This window comes from Anopheles coluzzii, chromosome 3 (genome assembly GCF_943734685.1).
Source record: "Anopheles coluzzii chromosome 3, AcolN3, whole genome shotgun sequence".
NCBI lineage: Eukaryota > Metazoa > Arthropoda > Insecta > Diptera > Culicidae > Anopheles > Anopheles coluzzii.
The window spans coordinates 66,579,999-66,595,223 of record NC_064671.1 but is presented as its reverse complement, the minus strand read 5'-3'; the positions used below and the strand labels follow the sequence as shown (position 1 = coordinate 66,595,223).

At 43.9% G+C, this 15,225-nt stretch overlaps 2 protein-coding genes across 51 annotated transcripts in view; one reads left to right on the top strand and one right to left on the bottom strand.

Annotated features, from left to right (window-relative positions):
• LOC120959410 (Down syndrome cell adhesion molecule-like protein Dscam2) overlaps positions 1-15,225 on the bottom strand; it is a 59,932-nt gene that overhangs the window by 28,139 nt on the left and 16,568 nt on the right. For 20 of the 50 annotated variants that reach the window (XM_049609925.1, XM_040382750.2, XM_040382751.2 and 17 more), the window contains exons 6-9: positions 13,154-13,277; positions 3,485-3,921; positions 3,009-3,416; positions 2,782-2,943 (exon numbers count right to left, since the gene is read on the bottom strand). In XM_049609925.1, the coding sequence (XP_049465882.1) occupies positions 2,782-2,943; positions 3,009-3,416; positions 3,485-3,921; positions 13,154-13,277 (1,131 nt within the window). Of the gene's footprint in view, positions 1-30; positions 319-500; positions 789-909; positions 1,198-2,781; positions 2,944-3,008; positions 3,417-3,484; positions 3,922-5,273; positions 5,395-6,843; positions 6,968-8,492; positions 8,617-8,744; positions 8,869-10,742; positions 10,864-10,917; positions 11,039-11,850; positions 11,972-12,168; positions 12,293-12,414; positions 12,539-13,153; positions 13,278-15,225 lie in introns of all 50 variants that reach the window. The other 30 variants (XM_049609941.1, XM_040382766.2, XM_049609933.1 and 27 more) reach the window with 13 other exon arrangements.
• Positions 14,589-15,225, top strand: part of LOC120955601 (ras-related protein Rab-18-B) — a 69,489-nt gene continuing 68,852 nt past the window's right edge. The window contains exon 1 of the mRNA XM_049609953.1: positions 14,589-14,598. The gene's annotated coding sequence lies outside the window, so the exon portion shown is untranslated. The remainder of the gene's footprint in view (positions 14,599-15,225) is intronic.

Below are 15,225 nucleotides of genomic sequence, written 5' to 3'. Positions count from 1 at the left end.
GCCGTATGTGTCCTAACTCTTTAACATTACCAATCACTTTCAGCTCCGATGTGTGTTGAGATTCTCCAGCCTTATTCCTAGCCACGCAGGTGTAATTTCCGGCATGACGTGATTGAACCGATTCAATCGAAAGCATACTAATCTTTTGACCACTCTTCATTATGTTGATCCCATCATTCGTCGTAACCCTATTGCCATTCAAAAGCCACTCGATCATGATCGGAGTGTCACCCTTCGACACAACGCAGTTGATCGAAACCGTGCTGGATGAATCGAATGGCTCATCTCCAAATTCGAAGGGCATAATTTGAGGAACGGCTGTAGAAATTTAAATGACGTTTATAATATTTCATACATGAAATACCGAAATAAAATCTCTGGATGACATTACCGAATATCGGAACAAATCTCTGGAGGACCTAACGATTGAAAACCGAGGAAGTTCTTGAAGAAGGAAGGGATTTAAAACTGCCGCATGTATCCTAACTCTTAAACATTACCAATCACTTTCAGCTCCGATGTATGTTGCGATTCGCCCGCATTATTCCTTGCCACGCATGTGTAATTTCCGGCATGACGTGATTGAACCGATTCAATTGAAAGAATACTAATCTTTTGACCACTCTTCATAATATTGATCCCATCGTTCGTCGTTACTCGATTACCATTGAACAGCCACTCGATCATGATAGGTGTGTCACCCTTAGACACGACACAGTTGATCGAAACCGTGTTCATCATGTCGACCGGTTCATCCCCAAAATCGAACGGAAACACCGACGGTCCAACTTGAAAAGGTAGAGCAGAGTACTCGTTTTAGTTCCGGGATGTTGGTTTAGGATCTCTACAGGGATATCAAAATCTAATGCTGGAATGCTTAATCAGATGTGTTGCTGAATGCGTATTAACCATTCACTTGCAGCAGTGCCGTCTGTTGCACCTGCCCAGCACGATTCTGAGCCACACAGGTGTAGTTGCCACTGTGCTGATCGCGCACCGCCTCGATCGTCAGCACGCTCATCCGCTGGTTCGTTCGGCTCACGGTAATGCCGTCCTCGGACGCGATGCGCCTGCCATTAAACCGCCAGAAGATGTCGATCGGGAAGTCACCCTTATTCACCGTGCACGATGACGTGACCATATCGTTCAGGAAAATAATGTCGCTGCCGAACTCGACCGGTAGCATGTGGGGAAGAACTTCGATGGAGGGGGATATTGGGGATGTTTTGTTAGTTGCTGATTTCAAGGAACCAATAAACAAAGAAGCAGAAGCGGCAAGAAAAGAACACAGCTCAAACCATTCACAAACAGTGACGCAGTGTGAACAGCCAGTCCGGCAGGGTTTTCCGCAATACAGCTGTAGTTGCCGGTGTGACGATCGCGAACCGATTCAATCGTTAGGAAGCTGGTGCGCTGCGTTTGGCGTGAGATCAACACCCCATTGTTGGTGGTCAGATGGTTCCCGTTGAACTGCCAACGAATATCAACCGGCGAGTCGCCCTTGCTAACCGTGCACGAAACGGACACCGTGTCGAGGGAGAAAATTTCCTCACTACCAAAATCGAACGGAACAATCTGGGGAAGAACTGCCAACGAAAAACACGTTCGCTCAGTGGACGGGTGACGCGGGAGAAGTTTTGGGTTGAAGTCGAAAGCGAGCGCAAAAAGCTTGCAAAAATCTACGCAGATGCAAACACACACCGTTCACCAACAGTGGCGTTACATGCTCCATGCTGCCAGCGTGGTTCATCGCGATGCAGCTGTAGTTTCCACTGTGCCGATCCCGAACCGATTCGATGCTGAGCGTGCTGAGCCGCGGGCTCGGCCGACTGATCAGGATGCCATCGTTCGAGTAAATTTTGTGCCCGTTCAGCAGCCAGACGATATCGATCGGTAGATCGCCCTTGTTCACGGTACAGGTTGCCGATACCATGTCCATCGCGAACACTGCATCTTCGCCGAAGTCGAACGGAACGATCTGCGGAGAAACTGTGCAAAATGTCCTCGAAGTTGTTTTTAAACCTATCTGTCTAATGTCCCTGGACGATAATGTGGAATTGAACTCCACGAACGCAAAGGAAACATTAATCGTGGTGAGGTGAATATTGGAGGCAGTAAAACAGCAGGATAATGTAAACAAACAAGCGACATTCACCGTTCACAAAGAGGACTGCCGTGTACTCTACCAGCCCTGCTTGATTCTTCGCATGGCAAGTGTAATTTCCACTGTGTCGATCACGTACCGAGTCTATGCTAAGAGTACTAATGCGCGTACTTGTTCGACTGATCAGTATACCATCGTTGGTGTACAATTTTCTCGCCTTTCCTGGACTAGGAAATGTTGGCGTGAACTCCCAAGCGATTTCGATTGGCATATCGCCCTTGTTCACCGTACACATGGTAGACACCATGTCAAACTGGTTAATTTGGTCCTCACCGAACCCGAATGGGACTATTTGCGGTAGAACTGTGTGCGATCACATGAACAAGAGGAAGTTATTTCACGCATTTTACCTTTCATTTCCAACAAATACGAACAATATTAGTTACTCGTAACGAAACACATTCAACACTGTGAAACACGCTAGTAACCATCTTCAGTGTACACTCAACATTTAGTACCCTGTTATTTACACGTATATAAATATTGCGAGCACGGTAGCGACAGCAACCAGTAATGCCGATTGTAATAAAATTACAACCAAGCGACATTTCACTGTCACTACCATATCTCTGCACAACATGTATCAATCTCATGTCATATTGGAACATTAAACTTACCCATTACTTGCACTTCCAGTGTACCGCGTGCCGTGTAGCCTTCCGAGTTCTTCGCGACACAGGTGTATGTGGCTTGGTCCGAGTTTCGTTCGACATTTTCGATGATGAGTGTTCCGTTCGGGAATACCTTCTGCTTGCGGTTGATCGGCAGCTGTCGGTTGTCTATAAATCAAACGAAAACTCATTAAAATATGTCTACAAAGCTTAAATTTCATTTATTAACCTACCTCGTTCCCATACGATGGATTCAATTGGATAACCGGCTACCGGGCAGGTGACAATCAGCGTTTCGCCCGCAACGATCGCCTTCTTTTCCATCGTTCGCACGTACGGCAGACCGTACACGTTCAGCTTGGCGGAATGTTCAGCCACACCGACCTTGCTGCTTGCCATACACTTGTACAGGCCACCGTCGTTCGAGTGGATCGAGGTAATGTTCAGATGCGACACAACGTCTCCATTCACCGTCACGTACTGTCCGACTTGGTAGCGTTCGCTGTTGGTGATCTTCTTTCCATCCAGCTCCCAGCTGATTTCGGGCGTTGGGTTACCGCCGGCAACACACTTCAGAAACACAGACGGTCCTGGGTGGCGCGTTTCCTCCGGGAATGCCTCACGAATGATCGGTGGGTCAACTAGAAAAGAAAAATGGATATTATGAAACATCGAAATATCGTAAGAATTCCTTGTTCATGCTACTTACAGCGTCCACCCAGCTTGAGTTCGGCGCTAGCCTGTGCACTTTCCTGATCGTTGCGAATGAAACACTGGTACATGCCCTTATCCTCCTTCTTGACGGACTCGATGCGCAGGACCGCATCGCTGTGACCGAGCGACTTGCCATCCTTCATCCACGACACGGTTTTGATCGGGTTGCCCGAGAACTTGCACGTAAACACGGCCGGTCGGCCAAAGTCTACCGTTTGCGTGCGTGGTTCAATCTTTGCTGCCAGCGGTGCCGTCACGGTAAGGACGGTTTCCACACTTTCGCCACCGACGGAATTGTTCACAACGCACAGGTACTTGCCCGAGTCGTCCACGACAGCGTCCTTAATGATGAGCGTTCCCGACACCTGCTTTACACGATCGTCCAGCACGACGGCCTTCTTTTGCTGAGTTCCTTCGATGTATTTGTACCATCTGTGGAGCGGGGGAAAATGAGCAGAAAATTGAAACCATATTAGCAAGATGCAATAGTGTAGGTCAGCCTTTTCCATAGTCCAATTAAAAAAACGACAAGAAAAACACAGAAAATCTATATTTTAATTTATACAAATAGAAAAAAAAAATATGAAAAGTTGAAAGCGAAACTAGAAACAAGTAAAACAAAATGAAAACGAACAAAAGTCTTCACATTCGATGAATAGCACACAAGAAAACTAAAATAGGAAATATAAGCTCGAATGACTATGGAATATAGCTTGTGATGTTTTTTGGTGTTTTTTTATGCACAATATTTTGAATTCTAACGAGGACGATCAAAAACCCTCCTTAATTTATACAATTACCTTTCAGAGAATGAAAGTAAGATCAGAAATAAGTTAGTGTCTTATTGACACCAGGAATTAATCTAATTATTATGTTGATCAATTAGAAGAGATATTTTTTATTGCTTTACAAATTAATCTGACTTTGTTTCAAAGAAACACAGCTTCGAAAGATCAAACAACAATGGAAAAGTTACATATGATACTAAGATACTCAATTATCAAGAAATGGAATCTACTTCAACGTTTCGTTGAATGGTTATTGTTCTGATCTTACTTTCATTACTCCATACTTACCAATGAATCTGCATTTCTGTACATTTAACTAACTAGTTACCCATTCGAGGATGACTTTTATGACCAAATACGCTCTAGAAATCCCAATTATTTAGTACACAAAATAGTGCAAAAACAATGAACAGTTTCTTATCCATTGGTTGTAATAACGTACTGCTCATGTCAAACATGGCCCCTGTACTCTTCTGCTTACCTAAAGCTAGGCATTGGGAATGATTGGCCCAGGCAGAGGATGGCAAAATCTGCACCCGATTTCACCTTCATTTCTTGCAACAGTCCCCCGGATATCTTGGGTGGAACGCTACCAATTGGTTCTGCAGATACGTTTAATACCTTTGAACATTAGTATTAACGTTAAAGTCCCAAAATACAAACAAAAAAATCTTTCTGTTGGGATATATGGTATTGTGACACTGGTAAATGCCCTTTTTTCCTTCTAAAAGCCTACCAAAATTACCTAAAATTTGGCGTGGGATACGACTGCCCGAGACAGAGAATAGCAAAATCATTCCCGGCCTTAACAAGCAAATCCTGCAGATGATGTCCAGCAATTTTCGGTGGAACGCTTCCAATAGGCTCTAACAAGTGAGATCATACATACGGACTGTGGTTAATGTCCTGTGATCGCTCAATGGTGAACACATCCAAAACAAATTGCCTCAAACGCAAGACATAGCTAGGGTACACAACCATACAGATCTTCATTACCTAAACACCGGCACTGGAAAGGACTGTGCAAGGCAAAGCAGTGCAAAAGTTGTATTCATTTCCACGATCATCTCCTGCAGCCGTCCACCGGACACTTTAGGTCCCACACTGCCTACTGGTTCTAGAAATAGCAATATAAACTCATTCAGATTTGGAATCCTTATTTCTTCCCTGTTATCCAATCAAAACGCATCTGAATGTGGCAGAGTAATGGGTATAGCGATATGGGAAAACAAGTAAAAGCAAACAAGGGTTCCTGCCAGTGCAAAATTAAAGAATTTACAAAATCAGAATCACCGATAAATAAGATCGCTCCAAACAAACGACGCACCAACATCGAAACCCGCAAGGAAGAAAAAGAAAAAGCATGATCGAGGTAAACGCAAATATACGCTGATGCTTCTTCTTGCATAAAACCAACCAGCAGCAACGTATCTTTTTTTTACTTTTTGTGCGGTTATGATCGAGGAAAAAAACAGAACGGAAACAAGACACTGCAACGCAACGCAAATCAAAGCCACTATTTCAGCAATCACCTGAAGGCCGGCGTTGGGTAGGCTTGCCCGAGACAGAGTATTGCAAAATCCTGCGCACTTGTTACACGCATTTCCTGCAGGCGATCGCCGGAAATTTTCGGTGCAACACTGCCGACAGGTTCTGCGGGGAAAGAAAAGAAGAGTGAGAGCGTAAGAAGTGGTTTGGGAGTAAAGTAACATTAACCAAACAACAACAGGTACGAATAGAAAGTATACTAACTGAGAGAAAAAAGGAAGAAACAAAAACTCATAGTCTTACAGCTATGCTTATCTCAATGGGTATCTCATATGTCTGACATCCCAATTTTTCGTTTGATTCAGTTCTTTTTGTAGGTTAGGTACCTTAGAACCGCTCTATTTCATTTCCAATGTCGCCTCGTTTTCCTTCGCTTCTTCAGACCAAACTGATCGTGATAAGCATTGCTGTTGCTGTGTCTTGTTTTACCGCACTGCTTACCTCATTATTGGAACCGGGAACGCCTGGGCTTGACAGAGCAGCGCAAAGCTGCTGTTGGCCGCTTTGTCGAAAATGCTCCCCTTCGATTCCGACGAGAACGTTGGCGGTTTGGAACCGACGGGTTCTGTCGTACCGGAAAAGCAGGGAAGGTTAAGGTAATAATCAATTCCACAGCCATTATAAGACTTGCAATAGGTTTGATGTTGGCGATCTGTGTTGCGCATTTGGTGTGTTTAATTTTTTGTGTCATTTGAATATAAACTCCATTTCAGATTTTTAGAGGCTTTCAATGGAATGGTTATACAGTACACTAACACTAACCTAGTAATGGGCACCGGATAAGCCTGCGCCTGGCACAACAGTGCAAAGTTTGTATGCCTGTTCCGCCGAAAGATGCTTCCCATCGAATCAGATGAAAACGTGGGAGCCTTGGATCCAATCGGTTCTATAGAGCAATTTCATAAATAAACGTAAATTAAATCATTCCTAACCTGAATATTGCCTAAATATTGGAATTTGGATTTTCCAAAACGATTTACCATTTCAAATATTATGAGAGTCTCTATATTCTTATCACCTTGTAACTGGCACCGGATATGCCTGAGCCTGACAAAACAATGCTACTACGGAGTCGCTCGGTTTGACAAACATGCTAATCTTGGAGTCGGTGGAAAATGTCGGTGGCTTAGACCCGATCGGTTCTATCAGAAACAATTAACAGAAGTAAAAAACATATATGACGTATTGTCTAGAAATGAGTCAATTCCGATGCAAACACAATACTGCCTGAACGTGGAACGGTGTACTTTTGTACCCAAATCGATCGAAAATATCGACCTCTCTGTCACATACCTTGTAATAGGAACTGGATATGCTTGAGCTTGACAAAACAGAGCCAGTGTCCTGTTGCTTGCCTCCACAAACGAACTGCTACGAGCCGTCGTAGAGAAGGAGGGCGCTTTCAGTCCAATAGGTTCTGAACGAACGTATGAAAATACATCAACTGTAGTGTCTCTTATCTCTACGCCCCAAACTACAAATTGCCCGTTGTGTTGTGGTTAGGTTATTCTCTACCTCTAGGCCTACCTTGTAATTGGCACCGGAAAAGCCTGAGCCTGACAGAACAATGCGAACGTAGTATTGCTCGGATACTTGAACGAACCGCTAAGCAGTGCTGATGCAAAAGATGGTGCCTTCAACCCGATAGGTTCTAAAGTAACGTAAAAATGTTGTGAATCAATCTTTGGATCATGACCATACGTATTATGATCAAATCTTAAAACCCTGAATGTTACGCACGCGATTCTAATTTTTTTTTTTACCAATCTAATCGTAGTAACCATTGTTTATCCTTCCAAGTCAAAATAAGATGTTTCTGGAAACACGAATTATCCCGTCCGAACGGATGTTCGGGTAAACTTGGGAGGATAATTTTAGTATAAAAGTAGGCCATATTTTGAATAAAGCAGGATTCAAACGCAGAAGCTCTTGGAGTAAAGAGGTTTAATTCTAAATATCCGAAATAGGACAGAGCCCCTGGATTTCCGAGCCAAACACCCCCTTCCGTCTGCATAGGCTTCCCAACCTTGGATCAGAAGCAACTAGCGGGAAGGACTGGTTAGTAGGCGAAGTATCAAATACTCTGTCCACTCTGCTGCTGTTTGTTTCTCCTCCGTTACAACCCTGCAACTCTTGCTGAGGGCCAAACCTTCGCGTGGCCTGCCGGAGAAGCTCGGTTCGTAATACTGAATGTTGGTTAAGATGTTCCCCAATGTGCGAATTACCTTGTGATCGGTACGGGAAACGCTTGTGCTTGACAGAATAGAGCAATAGTGGAACTGCTTGGCAGCTTGAACGTACTACTAAGCGAGGCGGAAGAAAAGGTTGGAGCTTTCAGTCCAATCGGTTCTGTGGAACAAATTGGTTGGGAAATATCAGTGCCTGACTCAAACGAAAAATTATTCTAGAAACCTCTCCAAACTGCCTGAATTTGCTTGGGACGTGTTACCTTGTTACTGGGACTGGAAATGCTTGCGCCTGACAAAGAAGGGCCAAACTAGCACTGCTCGGTTCAACGAAGGAGCTCGTCTTTGAAGCGGATGAAAAGCTGGGAGCCTTCGAACCGATCGGTTCTACATAAAACACAATATTTAAATTTACATTCTAACGGAGAAGATAACCCACCCAAAACAAATTGCCTGACAGAGATGTTGGATGACAGTTTACCTGGTAATAGGAACAGGAAAACCTTGCGCTTGGCACAACAGTGTGATCGTAGAATTGGCCGGCTTTTTGAACGAGCTCGTGCCAGAATCGGACGGAAAAGTGGGTGCCTTGGAACCGATCGGTTCTTTAAGAAAGGAACAAAAAATGGAACGGAAAATGGGTTTTGGCCAAGAAAAAACCACGGCACTCTGGCCCAAGAATCGTAACAAACTGCCTGAGATGCGTGTAGGAATGGGGAAAGCATAGGTTTACCTTGTGATCGGAACAGGATAAGCCTGTGCCTGACAAAACAGTGCAACACTTGTATTGCTCGGCTTCATAAAGGTGAACGTTTTAGAATCGAACGAAAACGTCGGTGCCTTCGAACCGATCGGTTCTATGAGAGAATAAGATAATAAAGCACAAGATAATTGAAATTTTTGATAGTTCTTCGGTCCACAAAACAAAACTGCCCGAATGAGAGAAGGGAACGGTGGATTATGGATTACCTGGTCACCGGTACTGGGTACGCTTGGGCCTGACAAAACAGTGCAATGTTCGAGTTGCTCGGCTTAACGAAGTACAGTTTCTTGTAGTCAAAGCTGAACGTGGGAGGCTTTGAGCCGATCGGTTCTGCAAAACAGTTACAACCCAACTGTAATGATCTCTTCTACCACAATGATCTCTTTGATCACAATAATCTAGACAAGCTTAAAAATGATCTCTTCTACCACCGCGTGAAACTACATTCATGACCTTCATGTTTGGGATAAGGTAGACCTTTTAACAACGATTTCCGTTATATCTTTGACATACCTACTAATCGGTACGGGGAATGCCTGGGCTTGACAGAACAACGCCAAGCTCGTGTTGCTAGGTTTGTTGTACGTAATGCTACGCGCATCAGATGGAAATGTTGGCGCTTTTGAACCGATTGGCTCTGCAAAAAATTCGTAAAGACTTATTCGTAACCTACTCGACCTCTTTCGGACCTCAATTCCTGAATATTGGAGAATGTTGGCTACCCTGAGTTGTACAATTCCGTTCCTGCATTCCCAAACCTACCTAGTGATGGGAACTGGAAAAGCCTGCGCCTGACAGAATAGAGCCAAACTATGATCGCTCATTTTTGTGTACGATCGACTGTTTTCGTCCGAAGCAAATGTAGGTGCCTTCGATCCAATCGGTTCTAGAATGTGTGGTGCGTACATTTAAGAGAGAAAAAGTGTTTAAGATTTACCGATACACTGGGACGGGAAATGCCTGAGCGTTGCAGAGTAAGGTTAGACGCTCCCCAGCTTCAACGCGCGACACGAACAGTGCCGCATCGTTACTAAATGAAGGTGCCTTAAATCCGATGGGCTCTGTTTTTTTCGTGGTTGACAACAAAAACGATCAAGTTAATCAGATCAACAGATAATGCAAATTATCTTGCCATCCAGATAAAGATCAGGGTACCCTTTTACACACTACTATCACTGAGTAATTACCTATAAACAGGCACCGGAAATGCTTGGGCATTGCAGAGCAGCGTAATGCGCGTCCCAATCTCCCACGATAGTGCAAACTGTGACGCATCGTTGTTGAAACTCGGAGGCTTAAATCCCACCGGTTCTGATGGATAGTTACAAACAAAACCAAGTTTTTAACAAAACCAATAACTACAAAATGCCGTCAACTGTGAAAGGTACCCTTTGCCTACCTAAACACTGGTACAGGATATGCCTGTGCTTGGCACAGCAGCGCAACAGTTTGATTTAGCAAGCTATCCACGTAGTTCATCGAATGCGTAGCAAACGAAGGTCCTTTACTGCCAATCGGTTCTAGTGGGCGAGTATTGGGAAATGATATGATAACGATAAACAAAAAGAAACAAACTGTGCCAATTGGTGTCTGTTGGAGTAGGGTTGCACTGCTGCTATCTGCACTTACTTGAAGATCGGTACCGGATATGCTTGCGCTTGACATAGTAAGCCAACACTGTAATTTACTCGGACATCCAAATAGGTCATAATGTTCGATCCAAACGAAGGAGCCTTACTACCAATTGGTTCTAGATTGGAATATGAACGACGTACAAACGATCATTGGGATTGTTAATGTACCAATGGACCATATCTTGCCTTGATGTATTGGGATAAGGGTCCTAACCTCGCCTTAAATTATTCTCAAAATGAGGCTTTATGGCCCAGTTAAACTAACACTATAGCCTTCAAAAAGTCATCGAAGAGCTAAATTGATTTCTCAAAAAAAGTGGAAAAGTAAACTTACTTGAAAATAGGGACCGGAAAAGCTTGTGCCTGACAGAGCAGTGCTACCGTTCCGTTCACTGAATTTCTTACGAATGCCATAGCATCAGTCGAGAAGGAAGGTGATTTGCTTCCAATCGGTTCTATGAAATATTCGTCAAAATTGAATAATCAACACAAGGCACTATGCTGCCTACCTGAACACTGGTGTAGGGTAACCCTGGGCCTGACAGAGCAGCGCAACACTGCTGTTCATCTGCGTCATCATGATCGTGATCACGGAGCTCGAAAACGAAGGAGCCTTACTCCCAATAGGTTCTACAAAGAATAGACAAATGTGGGCCCAGCTCTCAAAACTACGGCATCTACAACCGACCCAACCCAACAAAAAAAAACAAAATACCTGAACACGGGAACTGGGAATGCCTGTGCCTGACAGAGCAGTGCCATCGTGGCGTTTGAAGCAGCCCTTACAACTGCAATCGCTTCTGAAGACAGTGAGGGGGCCTTGCTGCCGATCGGTTCTGTATTGGGATTGATTGAACGAATATAACAACCCCCATCAATCACACACCTACCTCTGCCTTCTTGTAAACCCCCCGAAACAAACACAGTTCCTAAATGTTGGAATAGAATAAGCCCCAAGTCACGCGCTCTAACTACCTGAACACCGGAACTGGAAAGGCTTGTGCTTGGCAGGTCAGTGCAATGCTCGTATTTCTGGCTGCTTTCACCGCAACCGTAACGGCATCGTTGGAGAACGAGGGCGATTTACTGCCGATCGGTTCTAAGAAGTGGGAATTACGGGTTTAGATAGACTTTTAGTGCTAAATAACAAGCTAACCTGAATGAAGCAACCGGGTACGCCTGAGCGGGACAGAAAAACACTACACTGCTGTTCATACGACGCTCCATCCAGATCTTTTTACTATCGGACGAAAGTACCGGAGGCTTTGCACCGATCGGTTCTAGAAATTGAGAACAGCCATATCGACAACTTCGTCTAAAGCATTATTTTTTTTTGAAGTTCAAATAAAATATTTGATGCTCAAAATCAAAACAAATTGAACGACTATTGATCGATATTAGGTAAACCCACTGTTTCTCAAAAGCTCATCCTACTATCTCACCTAAAATTGGGTGCTGGAAAGCCTTGCGCCAGACACAGTAGTGCAAGATCACTGTTGGGATCGGCAAAAATTGGTTTCTGTGTCAGGGAGGGTGTTTTAGGTGCGGTACTGGAGACCGGTTCTGAAAGTGTCCACAAAACAAAATCTCTTCTATGAAGTTTCTTATTCGGCACAGATGACATATCTGTGCCGTAAAATCTCCTATTCTCCACAAGTTGTAAGAATGTTGGTATATGAGTCCCAAAAGTCCCTAAAGTTTGGTCCTTAAAGTCCCAAAAGAATCCATCTCTCAGGAAAGTTGAAATCTATCCACATTACCTAAACACCGGCACCGGAAACGATTGAGCAGGGCAGAGCATTGTTACGTTTGCGTCTCGTTGAACGAGCAGCTTCCGACTCTCATCTCCGGATGTTAGCCGAGGTGCAACGCTTCCAACAGGTTCTGCAGAATATCCCCAGAAGAGACAGTGATTGGTGTAATTTGTAATTACATCAACTATTTTAGGACATTCTTTCTCTAAATGTTGGGATATTGGTGTACAAAGCTAAAAGATTCGGGCTTACCGAAAGGCAGGAACCGGAAATGATTGTGCCGGGCAGAGCAGTGTGGCGTTGGCGGTGACCCGTTCCACCTGCACTCGCATCGCATCGCCGGACGTAAGCCGTGGTGCAACGCTGCCAATAGGTTCTGGGGTAGGAGGAGGAGGAAGACAGTGAGAAGTGATGCACCAACATCCGGGAATAAAGACAACAACAAAACAGAGTGCTCTTGCCAATTAATTACGCAAAAAAAAACAATGTCTCTCTATACATCAACGTCTGTACATGTTTCTGACCTCATCTGATCTTTCAAGAGTAATGCCAATTACGTCACAACATCCCACAGTACATGAAAACCTTGAAGCCCTTTGGTAAACAATTCACCAACGGACAAGTGAAAATTGACACTCGATGTGGCAGCTCACCTAAAGGCAGGCACCGGAAAGGACTGTGCCGGGCAGAGCAGTGTTACATTGTGCGCCTCTCGGATGTCCACGTTGCGGCTCTTGTCACCGGTCGTAAGACGTGGCGCAACGCTTGCCAGTGGCTCTGCAGTAGGTGTGCAAAAACAGAGAAGTTGGAATTAATATCAATGTTTTCCCTGGCGCTACTATGCGCAAAACTGTTTGACATTTGTTCTAGCTTGTTCCGACTTTTCGATTGCCGTGCTGAGAATTGGGATGCGCAACCGTGGCCGCTAACTCACTCACGCACACGCCAATGGACCGACCGTTAAAGGTTGAAGGAACTAAAGACACGTTACCTAAACACTGCTATCGGGTAGCCCTGCGCTGAGCAAAGCAGGGCGATCGTATTACTACGCCTCACTTCGGCCGTCACGATCTTGGACGTGGAGTCTAGCTTGGGAGACACCCTGCCAAGTGGTTCTAGAGTAGAAGTAAAAGGATTTCAATTATTGTGTCAAGCATTTTTCTCTCCCTTTCTGTCTGTTTTAATTGATGTAAACGGGTGCATTTGATGCGTGAGTGTGTGTGTTTGTTTGTGCATACATTCACCTCGTTTTACGCACGCGATTATCTCACCCGCAGCGCAGCATTGGCCGGATGAGATGTGGTGGATTGTTAGTTGATTTGATTAATTGTGAGGCACAACTGGAAGCACCAAGGCTAGTGCAAAACCGTACCAGGTGGGGGAGGGGGGAGATTGTTTGTGGCAGTATAAGAGGGGGCAGGGTATCGCTCTTTTTTTCTTCCTATACTGTGATGAGAAGCACTCCAACAAGCACGCGTGTGACACACCATGCACCGTGGTCCAGTGTGTTCTTCATAACTGTGTACGATTGTTAGTAGCACAAATTGTCAGCAATGTTGAACCGAGTTTCCGTTTTTTCCAACTCATTTTTTATGGGCAACACATACACCAACATGGTTAAAACACGAGCGATCTGATTTGAGACACCTATTTCTTGCAACCATTTTTGCTAAACTGATTTTGTAATTCTTCTGCGTCAAACAGGCGCCAGTAGGTGCCCGGACATTCAATTTTTCTACACGCAACACAGGGTACCCTATCCCAACATTCAGGCAATTTGTTTTGATTTGGAATTATGATTAGTGGTGGCAGCAAAATAAGTGTGAGATTGCATTTCTTTCTGTTTATTTTGCTGCCGGTGATCATCAGCGTCATAAAAATAAGATAAAACTCGCATCACTTTCAACGCAGCACACAACGTACATTCAGCTTTCGATTAGTGTCATTTAGAGTCGCTTGTAATGGTAACTAAGATAATTGGAAAGGCTGAAATATAACCAATTTAAGAAAATACTTTGTAACCTACCAAATTAATTGATGATAACATTAATTTAATGCAGTTTCATTATCGAATCTAATGGAACGACAGAATTTAACGCTAAATTACACTTTAAACTTTTTACAGTGCTTACAATACTGACATAATACTTCTTTTTCCTACATCTTTTAGTAAAACAACCTAATATACAATTCTTCCTAGATTAATTAAAAACTTTTACGAATCAAATCTTCAAATATATCTCGTGTTGATTATTACATGCTTGAAACTAATGGGACTAGAACGACGTCCGACGATGTAGGAGTCTAGTCACGTATCAAATAGACTAATGTCTCTCAGCGCAGATGAAACGTTAATAACGAACAAATACTACATCTAGTTCTCACTCAGATCACATTTATCTACATGAAAAAGCTAAACTATTCCTCAAGCACGCAGTGACTTCATCGCTTTAATAATGGATATCTTACTTTACATTTCTCTACTCCAGCAAATTCCAACAGGTGGCCTTCGTGAGATACTACACCCTACCAACGCAAATGATTTTAATGGAAAGCTGAACATGTAGTGATCGTTGAACGAGCGACAATTCCACGAAACGGAATAACGGAAGCAATTGCTCCATCACTCATGTGCTTGCTTTCATGTAGCTTGTACTAGCGAAACGATTATTCACCCAGCACACAAAAAACACGCGAACCATAATATAACACAAATGTAACCGAGTACACTCACGAGGAGCATGGGACGCAATATTAGTTGTGACATGATTTAGTAACACAGCATGAATGGTGGTGCAGTACACGCACAAAGTTAAATCTTTACGATTTTAGAACAAAACAGAAATAAAATCAAGCAGCTCGATAAAGCTCCAGATTCGATGGAATTGAGGTTTTATTATTTTTATGACGGATGACGGAATTAGCGCAAGTGATTGGAAGCATGATGTATAATAATCGGTGGGCGCGCGCATGATCGAGTGGAGGGCAAAATGGGCAGGAGTAAGACCAACATCGCACACACGGGAAATTTGGAATGCGAACCGCGACCGGATTAGTGTGATG